We start from the raw sequence: 18,223 nt of genomic DNA, 5'->3' as shown, positions 1-18,223 counted from the left end.
GTGGCCGGGCCCAATTCCAGGATCCCCAACCCTATTCCTGGTACCCCAAATCGGGATAGGGCAGGGTAGTACCCTGGTACTCCCGCTGGCACCTGAGTACTTTGACACTGGCAGCCAGGCACCCTGGCAGCCCCACCCTGGCAAAGACTGGTTGCTAAGATGTTCACTGTTTGTTTTAGAAAGGTTAATGTGAGTTCATAGAATAAACACTGTTTTGCTTTAAAAAAAGAACTTTTCCATTTCTGAAGTACCACACTTGTAGAGCGAGCCGTGTGCTCCCCATACCACAATCTATTAAAAGTTGTGGGTCAGGTGAACTCCATGATACACTTTGGAGTTCTCTAAACCCTGGCCCACAACACTGTGAAAAGCCCAGAGTCGCCACATTCCGGTTTCGGGTACACTGAGGGTGAATTCAGAATGTCCAAATTACCTAACAGTTTGTCTTTCGGGACTTGTGGGAGGAAACCAGAGCACCCGGACAAAACCCACGCAGACACAGGGAGAATGTGCAGACTCTGCACAGACAGTGACCCAAGCCGGGAATCGAACCCGGGTCGGTTTGCTATGTCTTAATTTCTATTAAACAACTTCTCTGGTGCTGAAAAGTTACTTTTATAGGCATGGAGTCTCATTCCTGAAGATTTTAATTATTGATTGATATTTTAAAAAATAACATTATCTTTTCAATTTTTCTTTCTGTCTCTTCTCTCAATTCCATCTTTGTTTTTCTCTTTATATCACTTTCCATCTATGATTTCACATTGAATTAATTACTTTAACTTACATTCCCTGATTTAGATTCCGCATGCCTCGGGAATAATTCTTCAATCTATTTGGTTGAAGAGGGGGGAAAAGCACCACTTCAAGCAACACTACACACAATACACTGCTTTCCAAAGGATCAACAGTGTTGTGGCTCATTATCTACATTGCCCATACGGCATTCATCAATGAGCAAACCTGCTCGGTTCGCACAGTCATTCACCTACATCACTGTCTACCTCACAGGGAATTCACAAAGGGCGCAATGTTTTGGCTACGCTGCGCCGGAAAAGCAGCTCGCCACGGCTCAGCACAGCCGGTAAAAGCTGGGAGACCACGCTCCTGGGATCTACTCGGCTCACAACGCCTCGCGAGGTTCAATCCAATTTTTTGGCAAATCTGCATGTTAGAACAAGGCAGTAAGCCATACCCTTATGTGCAGATTCCCAAGCTACCTCAGGCTTTGGGATTCAATCCGTTCGCCTCGAGAAACTGGGGCGGGTGCCGTTTGGTATTGGTCCTCACAAACGGGAACCAGATAGAACAGCACTTGTGGGGGCCTCCAAGAGGACTGGAGACCCCCAACTGCATGCCCTTTGGGCAGGGTAGTGCTCTGGCACTGCAGTGCCACCTGGGTACCCTGACAGTCCCAGCCTGGCACCTTGGCTGTGCCACCTGGGTGCCAGCCTGGCACTGCCAAAATGCGCAGGTGGAATTGCCAGCTAGCAGGGGCACTGCTAGGGTGCCAGTTTGGCACTGTCAAGGTGCCAAGTTGGCATTTTATGTGCATGAACGATTGGGCTGGGGGGGTGGTAGTGCGGTGACCCTCCCATTTTGTCTTCAGGCTGCGGGGGAGGTCGGGGATTTTTTGTCAGCCTCGCCATTTCAAAAAGGCCTTCCAATCTCGCACTACAACAGGGAGTTCCAGCGAGCAGAGTTCCCCGTTGTAAAAAAACAGGGCTATGTGCGACCTTGGCCACGCATTCCCCTTTAGCCCCTTATTCAACACGAGCAGCATTGAATAGCCACATGTTTCTCGGCACTGCGAGTGCCAGGAAACAGACGGCTAAACGTGCTCGCTAGGGGACTTTGTTCCCTTTTGGGATGAGCGTGCCCATAAAGTGTATCGTTATGCTTGAAGTGTTGCTTATTTCTTCCATGCTGGTCTGAGGTTGCCTGTAGAGAGCGCTGCACTACTTTAGTCTCCCATTGACCATAAATTCCTGCTCAAAAATCCAGAAAACGTTTGTGGTGCAGCTAGCGTTTGTTCATTGCTGACTTTAAAATCCTGGCCATATACTGGTATTATTTAATGGGTTTTAGGTAGTTGAAAATAACTTTGTTCAATTCTAAATCACAGCCCATAACAAAACTAGCTACATTCTAAGAAGTAAGATGCAGTGGATGCGATTCAGCGAACACGTTGCTCTCAGGGTGGATCTGGCCGCAATGGGTGAATCCTGCGAGAACCCCAAATGGGCGCCGGGCGCCTGGCCAATTGCAAGTCACCTGACTCGCTCCATTCCGCCTGGTACGATTTGGATCTCGCCCTTGCTGGGCAAAATCCAGATCTGCATATTTTAATGGCACATTTAAATATCCAGGCGCCGCTTTCACCCGGCATCTGGGAGTCAACAGCCACAGCTGCAAGATCTCAACAGGGCGTCGTTTAGCACTGGTTTCCACATACGTGGACCAGTCGTGATGGCACCTTGGCGGGCCAATAAAACAGGGCAGTACCCTGGCACTTCCCCTGGCACCTGAGTACCTTAGCACTGCCAGTCTGGCACCCTGGCAGTGCCAACCTGGCAGTGCCAGTCAACAAGACTGGCAGTGCCAAGGTTCCTGTGTGCCAGGTTGGCACAGCCAGGGATCAGACCGGGGGGGCCTTTCGGCTTCCGAGGTGCATGAGGAGGGATTCCAGGAGACTCAAGAAGGTTGAGGGGATAAAGGGGGGATTCATAAAGAGGGGAGACCTGAAAGGGGGGGGGGTGATTCAGAGATCGGGGCTGCTGGTCAAAATGGTGCACCAATCCGCGAGGAGCCATTCCTGCTGACGAGCTGAGAGCTTGCGAGCAGGAAATCAGAAAAATGTGGCCCGGCGTGGAGAAATTCCCCAATACCCCAAAAAATGGAAAATGCCAGTGAATAATAAGGTGAATCTTGACACTGCAGCCGCTGAGAAACACCCTGCCAAACGTGCCAGAGGCAGCACTTTCCGCTGAATCGTGCCAGCATTTAGGCTGTTCAGAGATTTGTCATATCCATGGTGTTAGCTGAAACCAACACAGTCTTTTTGCATTAAAGTGGAAACTGTTACAAGATTAAAAATAAAAGCATCAGTACAAAAGCTGGATGATTGGTTCCTTTTGTGCATAATTAGTAGAAAAGTGTTCTTGAGGTCAGGATTAAGAGTTGATATACTCAACTCTTACAATCTCTGATTGTAAGCAATGCACCTTTTTCACACATTCCCAAAATTCAGTTCAATTAAAGTATACATAATTCATACTTTGACTGGATCACCCATCTAATTGGACAAAAAAGGAAATCATAGGGACGACCTCCCACCTAAGAACACTGAAGAGGAATTATGTGACCTTCTTAATGAAGCTGCACATGGTCATTAAGAAAAGCAACAAGGAAATTAATTCCTCTAAAATTGAAGAAATAACTTTTACAGATAAATATATTCAAAAATGATGACCAGATCAAAAACATACGAAATAATAAACATATCCAAGCCATAAAGGGAGAATGGTAAAAAGTCAGTTGAAGAATTTTGGCATGTCAAAGATAAGGGGCGAAATTCTCCCCCAACGGCGGGATGCCCGCCGACTGGCGCCAAAGCCGGCGCAAATCAGACGGGCATCGCGCCGGCAAAAAGGTGCGGAAGTCTCCGCATCTTTGGCGGCCTAGCCCCAACATTGAGGGGCTAGGCCGACGCCGGAGGGATTTCCGCCCCGCCAGCTGGCGGAAATGGCGTTTGTTGCCCCGCCAGCTGGCGCGGAAATGCGGCGCATGCGCGGGAGCGTCAGCGGCCGCTGTCAGTTTCCCCGCGCATGCGCGGGAGCGTCAGCGGCCGCCGAAAGTTTCCCGCGCATGCGCAGTGGGGAGAGTCTCTTCCGCCTCCGCCATGGTGGAGGCCGTAGCGGAGGCGGAAGGGAAAGAGTGCCCCCACGGCACAGGCCCGCCCGCGGATCGGTGGGCCCCGATCGCGGGCCAGGCCACCGTGGGGGCACCCCCCGGGGTCAGATCGCCCCGCGCCCCCCCCCAGGACCCCGGAGCCCGCCCACGCCGCCTGGTCCCGCCGGTAAATACCAGGTTTGATTTACGTCGGCGGGACAGGCAATTCCTGGGCGGGACTTCGGCCCATCCGGGCCGGAGAATCCAGCGGGGGGTCCCGCCAACCGGCGCGGCTGGATTCCCGCCCCCGCCCAATCTCCGGGAGCGGAGACTTCGGCGGGGGCGGGGGCGGGATTCACGGCGGCCAACGGCCATTCTCCGACCCGGCGGGGGGTCGGAGAATGACGCCCAAGAAATCTACATTTCTTCTCCATTTCTTATATTTTGTGTCACATAGTTAATGATAGCAATATCTCAGGAGGCAGGAAGACTTATTTTTGAAGTGCAAGGGACTGGTGCCAGTATAGCTCTAAAATCTTCACATCCTACAAATGGGAAATGGAGGACAGCAATCCACACTGCATGTACTACTTCAGGCTATGCTGGTAAGGTGGTCACTTCATGTTCTTTTCTGAACCAGGTATGTCTTCATAGCTTGTCTATTCTTCCTAAACCTTACTCCACATGATGCCATAAAAGACCAATTTCATCCAAGCCCTTGACATTTGTGAAGTTTATAGTTAAGTCCAGGAATGTGATGTCACTGAGGGTACATCAATTTTCTGCATTGTTAGAGTTAAGTCAGCAATTGTGGGCAGGTTGCGGTATTCTCTGTACTGGTCTCAGTTTCCCAATCTTGTATATACTATGCATCTGTTATTATGTAAATATTCAAAGTAGCCACATTTACCTGCATACTGAATCTAGGAATGTTGATATTTTCTCGGATTTGCAAAGTGTCTTTCTGGTAATTACACAAAGTTTAAGTGTAGCTGCTCTGCTCAAACAAACTATCATGGGCAGCTGAGAGAGAAAGTGAGCTCGCTTGTGGATGGCATCAGAAAAGCTGAAAACATTTGTTTGGTAAGTGCAAAGTTTTGAAATTTCCCAGAAGAAATTCTGTGGATTGATTTTTGTATTGCATCTATCCAAAGAAAAGAAAACATTTAGTTCCTGGACTAGTGTTGTTTCCTTGTTTATTTTGTGGGAGAGGAGTTCCCAAATGAACACTCAAGAACAAGTAATGTAGTTGGAATGGATAAGGGTTCTATTCCAAGCGGTGAGAAAAAATTCTAATTCTCAGCGTTTCTAATGCAGTTACAAATAAGTCAGAATTCTTCAATGACAATGCCTAGACAATTCATCTTATAAATTAATGTTTTTAAATGTTCATACCACAGATACTGTAAAAGTTATTTTAAAGCTGGGTGGCACCGTGGCGCAGTGGTAAGCACTGCTGCCTCACAGCGCCGAGGACCCACGTTCAATCCCGGGTCACTGTCAGTGTAGAGTTTACACATTCGCCCCGTGTCTGCGTGGGTCTCATCACCACAACCCAAAGATGTGCAGGGTAGATGGATTGGCCATGCCAAGTTGCCCCTTAATTGGAAAAAAATGTTTTTTAAGAGTTATTTTAAAGCTATATTTAATGGTTTGTGGCTCTACACCTAGCTCCGTTAAAACGTATATGTGTATGCCCAGGAATTTGAAATGGAATCATAGAGCAGCAAAGATATGGACAAACCACTTCTGCATTTTATAGAGACCTTAATCATTTAGATCTTGAAGCACCAAGAAATCAGAAATAGAACAGGAGTCCTAGAGTCAGCATTTAATTATTGTCCAGATACTGCTGCAAAACATAATAGTAAATGAGGGGGGGCGGGTAGAACTGATCCTCAGATGATTACGAAAGGGGCTGGTTTAGCACAGGGCTAAATCACTGGCTTTGAAAGCAGACCAAGGCAGGCCAGCAGCACGGTTCAATTCCCATACCAGCCTCCCCGAACAGGCGCCGGAATGTGGCGACTAGGGGCTTTTCACAGTAACTTAATTTGAAGCCTACTTGTGACAATAAGTGATTTTCATTTTTCATTTCATTTCATCCTATTGTTCCTGAGGTTTGATTGCCATCAAAAGGCTTATTGTATACACTTCCCCATTTTCCTCAATTACCTACATTGGATCACAGTCCTCAGTGCACTGTTTATAAATCACTCCATCCTATCTGTATAATCTCCTACAGTCCTGTAAGCCCCCCAAACTTAGTATAATCGTGACAGAACCATCTGCGCACCCACCCAATCCCCAACCTTTGCTCCATCGCCCCACCACTGGTGAGTTTTCACCCATCTCAGTCTTGTAGGAAATCCCTCTGTAAGTCTCTTCACTTCAGTTCTTTATCTTCATCTCTGTCACGCATCAAATCTTTTTCCTGGTTTAGCAACTAATTGGAGCACTAATTCTTTTATATATTACTAAACAATAAATGCCAATCGTTGGGGTCACATTTGCAAGCCTTAATTACTAGAAGGAAGATTCCCAAGGTTTAATAAATTTAATTCGTTGAACAAATATCTTTGCTCCAATAAGAGCAAAGGTCCAGGCATTTGAGATATTTATTTCATCATGTGGAAGGTGCCAGAGGTTGATCAAGTGGTAGGAACCTAAAGCAAATGTTTTCTACAGTCTATACAAAACTGATCACATGGATCTGCCCTGAAACAAACTTTTAATCAGGCCTATCTATGATTTCTATCACATAGTCAATAGTCATTATACAGATCCAAACAAATGCAGAGTTGTATAAGTCCATTATGTTCTTATGTTCTTATTATGTCACACTCCTCAGAAAACTTCAGGAAAATGTTTTTGCGGCAAAGGAAGTATATTCTGTAATATTTCAACAGTTAATATGAATACCACATTATACTCTGAAATAGCTGATTCTTATTTTATATTGTTCTCAATATAGGTTAGCCTTGATTCCAGAGTGCGTGAGGTCATCAACAGAAACATGCTTGAACCTACCCCTCACACATTTGATGATGCACAGCTTCAGATTTACACATTAATGCACAGAGACTCTTACCCGAGATTCATGAACTCTGCAGTCTACAAAATGCTGCTTCAATCCTTAACTGATACATCATCAGAACCTTAAGACTTTTCGGCTATGTTTCTGAAACAAAAAATTGGAAATGTCTGTGGGCTGTAACTGTTCACAGGGACATTGGAGCTACACGATCCTCGCAAGAAAGTAATACTCAGGCATATTTTACTAAGGATTTTAATGTCTATCTGCAGAGGGTTCTGAACCCAGGCCAAAACACAGCTTCAGATCAACACAGCAAGATTTCTCCAAAGGATGACTGATGAAATGTTAGTCGTTTTAAAGCCTGTAGTTGTATTTTTTACATAAAATAGTAATAAGATGTACTCGAAGACAAGAGTTTGATAGCGGAAGTGCCTTGATATTCCTCTAGTGACATCCTCACATGAGCTACATATGCTATGATACAGTTTAAAATTCTTCTACCATTCCGTACAATGATGCCATCACCACAATCAGCATTATTTCGGGCGGTACTTCCACTTGTCTTGGAGTATATATACTTGATATATGTAAACATAGTGCTGATGGAAACAAAATGGATCAACTTCAAGTATCTAAGCCAATGGTTTGGAAAAATACTGCCTATAAAACATTCTGTTGTACGACTTCTATTATTTTAATATCAGAGTTTTGCTTAAAATGCAATTTTTTTTAGTTACAATTTGTGAATGTTTATAAAAGTTAATTTTAAAGAATTTATCACTGGTTTATTTTGCAAATGGAAAACGGACAAAGTGTGGGCATTTCAACTCTTTTCAAAAAAAAAATAAAGCACAATCATTTTAATTGATAGTTGTAAGTGATTTGTCTTTTGTACACAATGTGGTTAATATCCTTCAAAAATTAAATACTGTACATGGTACAGATATTCTACACCCTTACCCACCTTCTGCTTGGGAGAAAATTTGATATTAGTCTTCTTGCTCTGCTAGAATACAAAAAGCAATCTCAATGCGGTATTGAAAGAAATCTTAAGGACACGCATCACCTCCGCATTCCCTTTCAGTTTCAGTAAGCTATGAGGAGCTAAATGTGAGGACGCAATAAGGAAAACTGTAGTTAATGCTTTCGTGACACCCACTTATTTTGAAATCAATTGCTTTTACCCTTTGAACAATGAGCTTGTGATTTGCAGTTGTGAATATGATTTCTTAAAATCATGTGACATACTGTCATTCTGACATATTAAAGGTCAAAAATAAAATATATTACTCTTCAAGTTAAAATAAGTGACAAGTTTCATTTCGCACATACACAGTTTTGTATATTGACATCAGGGAGAAAACCCAATTAAAAAGATACATTTGCAACTAAAAGGTTGATAAAAAGTGTAATTGAGCATCGTTTAGTGAAAAGAACCCCCAGAGGTTATAAGGCATAGAATAAATTATTCAGCATAAAAAATGCAATGCATAATGAGATACAGGGCAGAATTCCCCAAAATATTTTTAAGTGTGGTTTCCAGCAGGAAATGAGGTGCAGTTCCTGCCAGGTGGTTGGGCATGATCCAGATTAAAATCCTCCCACACTCAGAAATGTTTTTACAGGAGGGGAGGGCAACTTTTGCAAAGGCACTGAGAAGGGCGAGGCCTAAACTTGCAGCAAGCCTGGCTACACAGAGACTGGGACACCATTTTGAAGGGCACCCCAATCTCAAAGTGACAGCAAAGCCTCCCAGTCCAACATCAGCACTGAGACTTCAGTGCTACCCACCATCCTCGCTGGCATCAACCACTAGCAGTCGGGGCATAGGGGCTCTCCTAATGGGAGACCCTTCAGACCCCCTCCCCCCCCCCCTCCCCACGTATTGCCAACATCACGCACACCCGCCGCTCCTCATGATCACCGGTACCAGCATCCTCCCCCTCCCCCCCCAGCTGAGTGACACCCCGCTATGGGGGTCATCAAATGCCTCCCTCTTTGATGGCCCTCTTCATGCCCCCCCTCATGCCACCCCTTTCAGCCCCCCTCTTTCATGCCTTGATCCCTTTCAAGCCCTGCCCCTTTCTGGCCTCACCCTTTGGCAGTGTTAACTTGGCACTGCCCCCTGACACTCAAGCAGTGGGTGCCAGTAGGCAGTGCCATGGTACTGCCGTGTCATGTCCCCAACCATTCGGGGGCTCCAATATCTTCGTAGTCTCCCCCGGGCAAGGTCATCACATTTGGTCTCTGGTTGTAGAGGCTGTCACTTCCCAAATTCCTTTACCCGTCAGTCTGGCCTCAATAAAAGTCTAGATGGATTTGCAGGTACAGCATGAGTTATTTTATTTGGCTTGCAAGCCTTTCTCAATTCACAGCAAGTACAAAGCACATCTTGCTTCGTACACCTCTGGAATCAAGTGAGTCTGTAGGACAAAGGGATCTCTACTACTCATACAACTGGCATCAAGTTTCACATACACGATTCCCATAGGTCATCCTATACCCTTCCTGACCTATCCATACACACTAATTGGCTCATTTCCAATCCCTTCCTCTGGCCCCTATTACCCAGCATCCTTTTCTCCTCCTTTGGTGGACACACCTCTTCCTTTGCTTTGCCATGCGGTCTGAAATCCTTTGCCTGTGAACTCACCAGGATTAGACTGGCCTATCTCTACATTAACTAATATCTCTAAAGTAACTATTTTATATCACATTCGTCATTCCCTCCTTTTATCATTCCATGATAACCGAACTATCCAATCCATAGCTACGGTCCCTCATCTAAAAAGATCCGTCGCTGCATTTCCAATTCCTGGCGTAGCCCCCCTTCATCTGCTGCACCCTCATGGATTTTGACAGCTAAGATTTTAGGGGCGTTGATCTGTTCCAGTGCACCCCGCATTCTACCCATCACACATTTAAGGATGGCTAGGCCCACAAAGATGCAGCCGATAGCCACCACTAAATACATGGCCATATTTATCAACCAGTCCTTCCAACCTCCAAATCCCCAGTTACCCCAAGAGCCAGGATACTGCATTCCTTCCAGGTGATCCCGTATGTTATCCATAAATTTAGTGATGTTAGCGGTCAAGTCCTGAACTCCCATGATACACTTGCCCTGTACTATGGCGCATACCCCACCCTCACGGGCCAGAAGATAGTCAAGAGCATACCGGTTCTGCATTGCAAACAACCGTAGCTGAGACAATTCCTTGGTTATTGCCCCGAGGGCTCCCAAGGTTTCATTTCCCAAGATGGTAAGGCCACAAATAAAATAATTCCTATTACTGACAGCCAAGGAACCCCCCACACCTCCCTGTGTCAAGACGCTCAGAATCCCCCATCCGGCTGAGTGGCCCCGGTTGGGTGCGAGAACCTGAGGTTTTTTCCAGTTCTCGCAGAATTCAGCTGAGACTGCCCGGCGTGCTAACTGATTATGCAGCATCCACGCCGAGGGGCAGGGGACTGTGGTAGGGACTAGAGTCCCAATAGCAATTTGGCGGGGAAATGGGGGTGACAAAACATTAGTTGCTGTATCATTTTTTTTTTTAAGTAGTATCCTTGTTCCGTGTACAGGTGAGCATCACAATCAGTATATCGGTTGCGTAGGGATCCCCCAGTAGCCCAGTTTATCCAGCTTCGAAACGCCCATTCGGGCCGCCTAGCAATGCGGAAAGCCCTAGTCCCAACAGTGATATGAGAGACATTCACCCAGCCACAAAGAAGCTGGATGATGCCGGCGTTCAATGGAACGCAAGTGGTGTTGTAACAAACGCATTGGCCAGACGCCTGGGTGATATGACACCTCCTGGTGGGGAACAGGGGGCCAGACGCCTGGGTGATATGACACCTCCTGGTGGGGAACAGGCATGTTATATTCGTTTCCACCTCTGCCAGCAAACAGCCGTATCCTTCACTGCTGAAACAATTCTCGTACGACCGGGAATCCCTATTGGGAGTGAAGTGGCTAGGTATATACGCCCTCCACCGTTGCAGCCTATCATACTGTGAGTGGGAATTATCCCGAGGAAGGGGAAGGCAAATAGCCGGTGGTGCTGAACCCGGATCGTAAGGAAGAGTGACTTGGTCGGGCGGTGGCTCGGAACGCTGACAATGAACCACCGTTTGGGGAGTGCCCCAAAGCGGTGAAACAGAAAATAACCTAGACACCACTGCGGGGTTCGGGTAGCAGACAACCCGTCCGTGGCCATACAAGCGGTGGTAAATCTGGTAGAAGAGATTCATACTACGCAGGTTTTCCTCAGTTTGGCCTTTAACTAAATTAAGTGTATCTCCCGATAACCTACGTTCTAGCTGTACTTCCCTTCTCACACACCCCGTCCTCTCTCTAGTCCCTCTCTCTCACAGTCTCTTCCTACGCTCTCCTGACGGTCTGATGTTACCTTTATCGCACCAATCTTAACACATCCAAAATCAAATTTACATGTACTCCAAAAACAAGGCAATGTCCATATAATTGCCGGGACCGGTGCAATTGCTTCATGACTCCTGCATTTTCCGTTATCCTGATGACCTTCCATGAGTCGATACCATGTCCTCGTATATGGGAGCAGCGAAGAACATCACCTCTGCATAAACAAAATGTCCTTATAGTTTGGTTGGGGTTACAAATGTAGATAATATTTCCCTTTTCCATGTCCGTCGCCAATAACACTCCAAGCGAGGTGAGGCCGAATATCACACAGACGGTGCGTAGCCACTCCATCATGCTCCACACCTGTAAAATAGCATTGGGGAAGGGAGGCAGGTTAATCTGTCCAAGAAAATGAGGCTCGTTATCAGAACTCAACTGAGCTGGTATACTGTACCGGGGAATGATTTCCCGCATCAGAACTTTAACCACAGTAGCAGCTTTATTATCTTTCGTCGGATACGCCTTAACCCATCTGCTGAACCCATCCACAATGACCAAAACATATTTATAACATTGACACCTTTCCAACTCAATGTAATCCATTCGTAGCGTCTCAAAGGGACCACTGGGCAACGGGGTTTGCCCCATCCCACAAGGGATACCTTTTCCGGTGTTATATTGCTGACAAATCAAACACCGATTACTGATACTCTGGGCCAACCCCTACATTTCAGAGTGCCACCAAGTGTCCAGCAACAAATCACTAGTGCCTCGAGCCCCACAATGAGTTGCAAAGTGTACACATTCAGTGACCCATAAAGCCAGTACATCAGACATACAAGTCTGATGTGCTGGCGTGGTCCATAAAGAGGAAACAGAATCATATGTACAACCTAACCGTTTCCACATTTGTTTATCACTCTCAGGAGCGTCCTCCTGTAACCTTATGACGTCTTGGATGGTTGGCATTGACTTGTCAGAAGCAGACATATTTATAGTAGATTGTTTAGTCTGACTTAACATTTTAGGCACCATCACTTGCTGAATTTGTGCGGCTGTGCGCGCTGCACAATCTGCTTGTTCATTACCAACGTCAACTGGGGTCTTACCATTTGTGTGGGCAGCGCATTTAATAACGAAAATCTGCGCGGGCATAAGGAGGGCCTGCAGTAAGTCATTAACTAAACCCCGGTGGGATATTTGATCACACATAATCATGTCAGGTTGTTCTGACGAAATATCACTCAAATCGTCCCTTATTGTGGTAGTTTCCTGAATCAAGGCTGAACAGTCGTGGCCAGGTGCGTCTTCATGGACAGAGGGACCGCTAAGAAAACAGGCTGGATTGATAGTGGTACAGTGTTTAAATGTCAGACGTGGATTGTTCAAAAGGTATATCTCATACCTATTCTGACGAGCTGCGGTATGATGCTGAGTCTGCAGTTGCCCCAATAGTGCGATTACCGAGTGGGAGCTATACACCGTAATATCCTGTTGGAGAGTGAGAGCATGTAACGGCTATGCGATGGCATTGATTGAACGTAAATCCTGTACTAATCAATACTGGTCTGGCTTGGCTGGTTTAGGCACAGCAAGTATGGGGGTGTTACATTCTGATTGGCAAGGGACCAAAATACCCTGTTGCAACAGCTCTTGAATTAATTTGTCCATAGACGGGGCTGCAGGCGAGTGTAAATCGTTTCAGGGACCTCAAAATATTTTATGGCAGTGCCGTCTGGCGTGACTTGAAGTGCGTACTCTGTTGGATCTGAATGATCCACTGCCCTCCTTACCATGGGTCCCAGATCCCTGGCATGGTACTGGTCGTGGACCTGACGTGTAATATGAGGGCTTACCGAAGCTGACTGTGGCCATAAATGTGGTGGTATTGTAACAAAATTGGCTGTACCTTCTTTTCCCGTGACTGTGGCTGTAACTTTGACTGGCCATTCGGTCCAAATTAGTGGCCGGTATTTGTCCTCCAACTCCCTGTTTTGTCCGGTTCTGTCATAGGCCAGGGTAACGTGATGCAGTGAATGTTCAATGTCTAACGTCCACCACTGGGGGTGATAGAAACATAGCACTGTTGTCTCATCCTCCATGATTGGACCGTTACCCCTTCGTCTCCTCTCTAGCTGTAGCTGGAAGATACACAGTAAATCTCGGGCCAACAAATTACTGTCCAATCCAGTAGTCACGACAAACTGATGATCTGCAGACTTATTCTCGTAAGTGACTGTCACAGGTTCAGAAATAGGATACTCACACACCTGTCCTTGGAACCCCGACAAATGCTGCGTGTGGTTGGATAATGGTAGTCGAAGTTCTGATTGCACAGAAGACATGGCTGCTCCAGTGTTGATTACAAATGAGTGATGTTGACCTCCTATCTGCAGAGAGATAATAGGTTCCCTGTCCGATTGGAGAGTCCTTATGACTAAATTAGCTAGTCAATCCTGTGTTGGGAAAGGGTTTGCCTGGGAGAAGTCAGTGTATCTCGTCTGTCCTCCCCTTGGTGGGTACCCCCTCCTTTGGGTCGGATAATCTCCTTCTGCTGTCTGTCTTTTAAAGGGGCATTCCTATTGCCAGTGATCTGCACGGCCGCAATTATAACATGCATTGCTCCCTCTATATCTGCCCCGTCCTCGTCTCCCAGTAGACCAATGGCCCCTCAGAGGGGGCGGCGGTTGTAAAGCTGTTGATGCATACGGTGGGCCATAAAAAAGAGCTGAGGGTCCCTTTGGGTGGGTTTGATATCCTCCCCCTCGCTGATCCACCCACCCAAAGTCACAATATTGGGGCTCCAGCTGGTAAGCTACCATTTCTGCCGCTTGTTGGGGTCGCAGATCATCCTTTTTCATTACATACTCAGTCTTAACCTTTGTAACTGAGCCTCCTTCCTGGCCTACACCCTCCTTCCAATAAAATCTGACTGCCCTTGCCATCTGGGAAGGGTCGTTCTCTGTCCAATTCATGTTATTACATTTCACAGCAGTAGCCACGGAAGGTGGTAGGCAATGCATTAACATAGCACAATATTATGGGGAATTCTGACCATTTTGATATGGCAAGTCGCCTGACTGTCCACGGTAGATTTCATTAAAACGCTCCAGAAATTCCTCTGGCTCTTCAATCTTCTTAGGTTTTAGGTCTAAGATAGCAGAAATATTTATGGGCTTTTGAAATGTGCTATTCAACACATTCAGGATTTGTGTCCGTCTATCGTCGTCTAACGCATGGGCTTACTGAAGTGCGGCGTGGCTAGCATAATTCAAGTGATTAAGATAATTACGGTACTCTGCTGGGGTTAAAACCTGCTGGACTAGGGCCCAGAGGTCCCTAGAATCAGCTTGATAAATTGAGATGGTAGTTCTCAGGGAATCCACGAAAGCAGCAGGAGATTCTTTTCTATCTGGGATTGTAGCCATAATAGCCATCATCTCACTGGGTGTCCATGGGAAATAAACGTTGATCGTGGGCTGGGCCCCGGCGTCAAGGTTTGGTATCTTCCTAATCGGCAACTGTCTCCGAGTCTCACCAGGGGGCACTCTAGCTATTTCCTCTGGTTCTTCCAAGACTTCGACGTCCCTCCCTGTCACTAGAGGAAGTTCTTTCTCTTTCAATCCTGGCATCTCCCTTTGTTCTCGAAATTTGCGGTTTCCCCTTGGTCTGAAGGGATTTAGGTGGTATGCTTAATTGTTTCTGGTTAGGATCAAGCCCTTCTCTCGCTGTCCGAGATCGGGTCCTAGAGCTAACTGGGCTTGCGGAACAGAGCTCCTCTTCCCCTACTGATCGTAAAGATGGTAAATCGGGACCCACGCTATCAACCAAAAGGGCTGGAGTTACTGGCATGATTGGAATCTGGGGAGCAGTGACTGGATATAAATTATTATACTCTGGTGGTTCTGGAATTAGTGCAGACAATGCTACAGGTGCAGTCAGAACTTTTACTGACATTTTTAAATCATCGAATGGATCATTTTCTGTCAATTCAAGGCCAGCCATTGAACTACGTAGCCCATCTTTTGTTTGACCCAAGCCTTTCCTGTCTTTACTTGCACGTTTTTTTTTTGCACATTCCTTTTTCAAGACCTGTAATGTTTTTTGGTTACCCTGTTCATTAATTGGAATTCCCATTTTAAGGGCATTGTCCTGCTAACTGGATAACATGATCTTATCTCTTTCCTCTTGACAATATTGTCTCCATAATCCAATTAATTCTTTTGCTTTCATACTTTGACTCTTTTTCCAGATGCGTCCCTGAATTTTCTTAATAATCTCTAGGTCTTTGGTGCCCCCTAGTGCCCATTCATCACCCATTTTACTCCTTAACATTGCTGACATTTTCCTGAAATCTTTTGCTTTATCCGGATACATATCGCATAATATTTGCAGTGGCATGCCTGGATCATTTGTGCTATCCAAGGAATTCCCCATAATCTCAACTAGTCCTCAGAACTGCGTTTTTTGCCACTACAGTCCAAGGGTACAATTTTAGCTTAATCAACAATAGATTTAAAACACTCACACATGGAATTGAATCATCTTCAGATTTAAAAACACTTATTGAACTGAACCTCCATCTACTGAAGTCACATCAGCCATAAAAACACTTATACTTGACTGAACCTCCATCTACTGAAGTCACATCAGCCATAAAAACACTTATACTTGACTGAACCTCCATCTACTGAAGTCACATCAGCCATAAAAACACTTATACTTGGAATTGACTCATCGTTTTAGATGTCCCAACAACCCAAAACCTAACCCAAGCCGAATCAACAATATGAAATCCCATCAATTAAATTTCTAATCCCCAGACTGACCTTTGATTTCGTCGAGACGATCTTTCCGTACCAACCGCGAGTGACCAGACTAATCAGACGATAAGAAGAGGGGAAAAATCAATGCGCGGTCATTTTCCAGCTGTACATTGTGGGCCCCTTTTTCCCATCCTCCTGTTCATAATCAGTCTAATTCTGATTTCGCAGTTGGTCAGAACCGTCTTGAGAAATCCCGGGTTTTCGGCACCAAATGTCACTTCCCAAATTCCTTTCCCCATCAGTCTGGCCTCAATAAAAGACGAGATGGATTTGCAGGTACAGCATTAGTTATTTTATTTGGCTTGCAAGCCTTTCTCAATTCACAGCAAGTACAAAGCACATCTTGCTTCGTACACCTCTGGAATCAAGTGAGTCTGTAGGACAAAGGGATCTCTACTACTCACACAACTGGCATCAAGTTTCACATACACAATTCCCATAGGTCATCCTATACCCCTCCTGACCTATCCATACACTCTAATTGGCTCACTTCCAATCCCTTCCTCTGGCCCCTATTACCCAGCATCCTTTTCTCCTCCTTTGGTGGACACATCTCTTCCTTTGCTTTGCCATGCTGTCTGAAATCCTTTGTCTGTGAACTCACCAGGATTAGACTGGCCTATCTCCACATTACATTAACTAATATCTCTAAAGTAACTATTTTATATCACATTCGTCAAGGCCAGTAGAGATTCCCACAAACTTCATGCTGTGTCAGCAGGAGAGAGGGGTGGGGGGGGGGGGGGGGCAGTAATAACAAGAGCCGAGAGAATCCGGCTTCAAACCATCCCAGCATATTTATATAGCTATCTAAACATGCTAATCTGGTTCATGTCCAGGGAGGGTGTGAACGAAATTACATCATCTGCAGCAAGCCAGGATTAATACATGCTGTTTGGTGCCTGGGGCAAATTCCATTTAGAGGGTCTTCCACTATTCTCCCGCAGAGCAGGATGTGCGCCGGGTGCGACGCGACCAGAGAATCGCCCCCACAGTTTATAATTAGTTGCTGTTGTAACAAGTTAAAATTTCTATCATAGCAAGGTGTTGCCTAATTAATGTGCTTCAAAAATATCACCATGAATTTAGCAATGAGGTTTCCTGTGACAGTAATCTGGCAAATGCCAGCACACGTTTGTTCACTTAATGTCCTTGTTAACAGTTTGCAGCTACAAAATTAACCTCTATAGTGCCTGTTTTACAGTGCTGTAGGTGCCATTTCTTGTGCAAAATAACCACCTTTGCTTACTTCTAGAATTGGTCATGCTGGATGCCATTTTGGTGGAGGAATTAGCGAGGCCATTAGGAGCATGCACCAGAAATATGCAGAGTAGTTGGGTCTGTAACACTGATTTGATTGTAGCAAGGCCCTTTTTTGTCAGATGTTCAATTCCTGAAGAGTGCGCTCAAGCCATCAACCCTAACCCGAACCTAACCTAGCCCTATCCCTATTGACCATTTGAGTCAACTAATTTCTCAATGATTGGTGCTCATAACTGACTTCAATTTAATAGTTTTAAATCTGTATTTTAATCCTGTTATGCACTGAAGTATAAAGTGAGATGCTAAACAAAAAAGGATTGAGAATATATTTAAATTATGGTCTAGTGGCTTGATTAGCAAAGAGTAGAAGGAACTGACGAGGTTCAATCACACATTGCGATTTTTATGCCCATTTTTAGGTTTTATTCAATTATTCTCACAAATCTTATTAATAAACATAAAAAAGCCTAAACACAAATTCCTCATTGACCATTGAAATAGTTTCCATGTTAAATTTTGTTTTGCAGTTTTCAAGGTAAGAATGAGCTTTCATTAACATCTAGAAAAATGTAAACTTATAATGCTGACTCGGTAAAAGGGAACAATTTGAATCATGACATCTCTTAATTCACAGTACACTCCAAATAAAATATTTCAGAATGCCATATGGCTTCATTTTTCACTCTCAAATATGAGTGCTGCTGGAGTGGTTGGAAGATTAACTCAAAATGTGATCATCTTGTTTCATCTCGAGTCCAAAGATGTGCAAAGAGTCCAAAGATTAGGTGGAATGGCCAACCTAAATTGCCCCTTAGGGTGGGGTTG

At 45.3% G+C, this 18,223-nt stretch overlaps 1 protein-coding gene across 5 annotated transcripts in view; it reads left to right on the top strand.

The window, feature by feature from the left end:
• rgs20 (regulator of G protein signaling 20) overlaps positions 1-7,797 on the top strand; it is a 369,345-nt gene extending 361,548 nt beyond the window's left edge. For all 5 annotated transcript variants that reach the window (XM_072467764.1, XM_072467765.1, XM_072467766.1 and 2 more), the window contains exon 5: positions 6,866-7,797. In XM_072467764.1, the coding sequence (XP_072323865.1) occupies positions 6,866-7,054 (189 nt within the window). In that variant the 3' untranslated portion in view covers positions 7,055-7,797. The remainder of the gene's footprint in view (positions 1-6,865) is intronic.
• Positions 7,798-18,223: the final 10,426 nt, after the last annotated feature.

This window comes from Scyliorhinus torazame, chromosome 11 (genome assembly GCF_047496885.1).
Source record: "Scyliorhinus torazame isolate Kashiwa2021f chromosome 11, sScyTor2.1, whole genome shotgun sequence".
NCBI classification, from domain to species: domain Eukaryota; kingdom Metazoa; phylum Chordata; class Chondrichthyes; order Carcharhiniformes; family Scyliorhinidae; genus Scyliorhinus; species Scyliorhinus torazame.
Note: the sequence above shows the minus strand (reverse complement) of the source record. Positions and strands in the feature narration are given on the sequence as shown.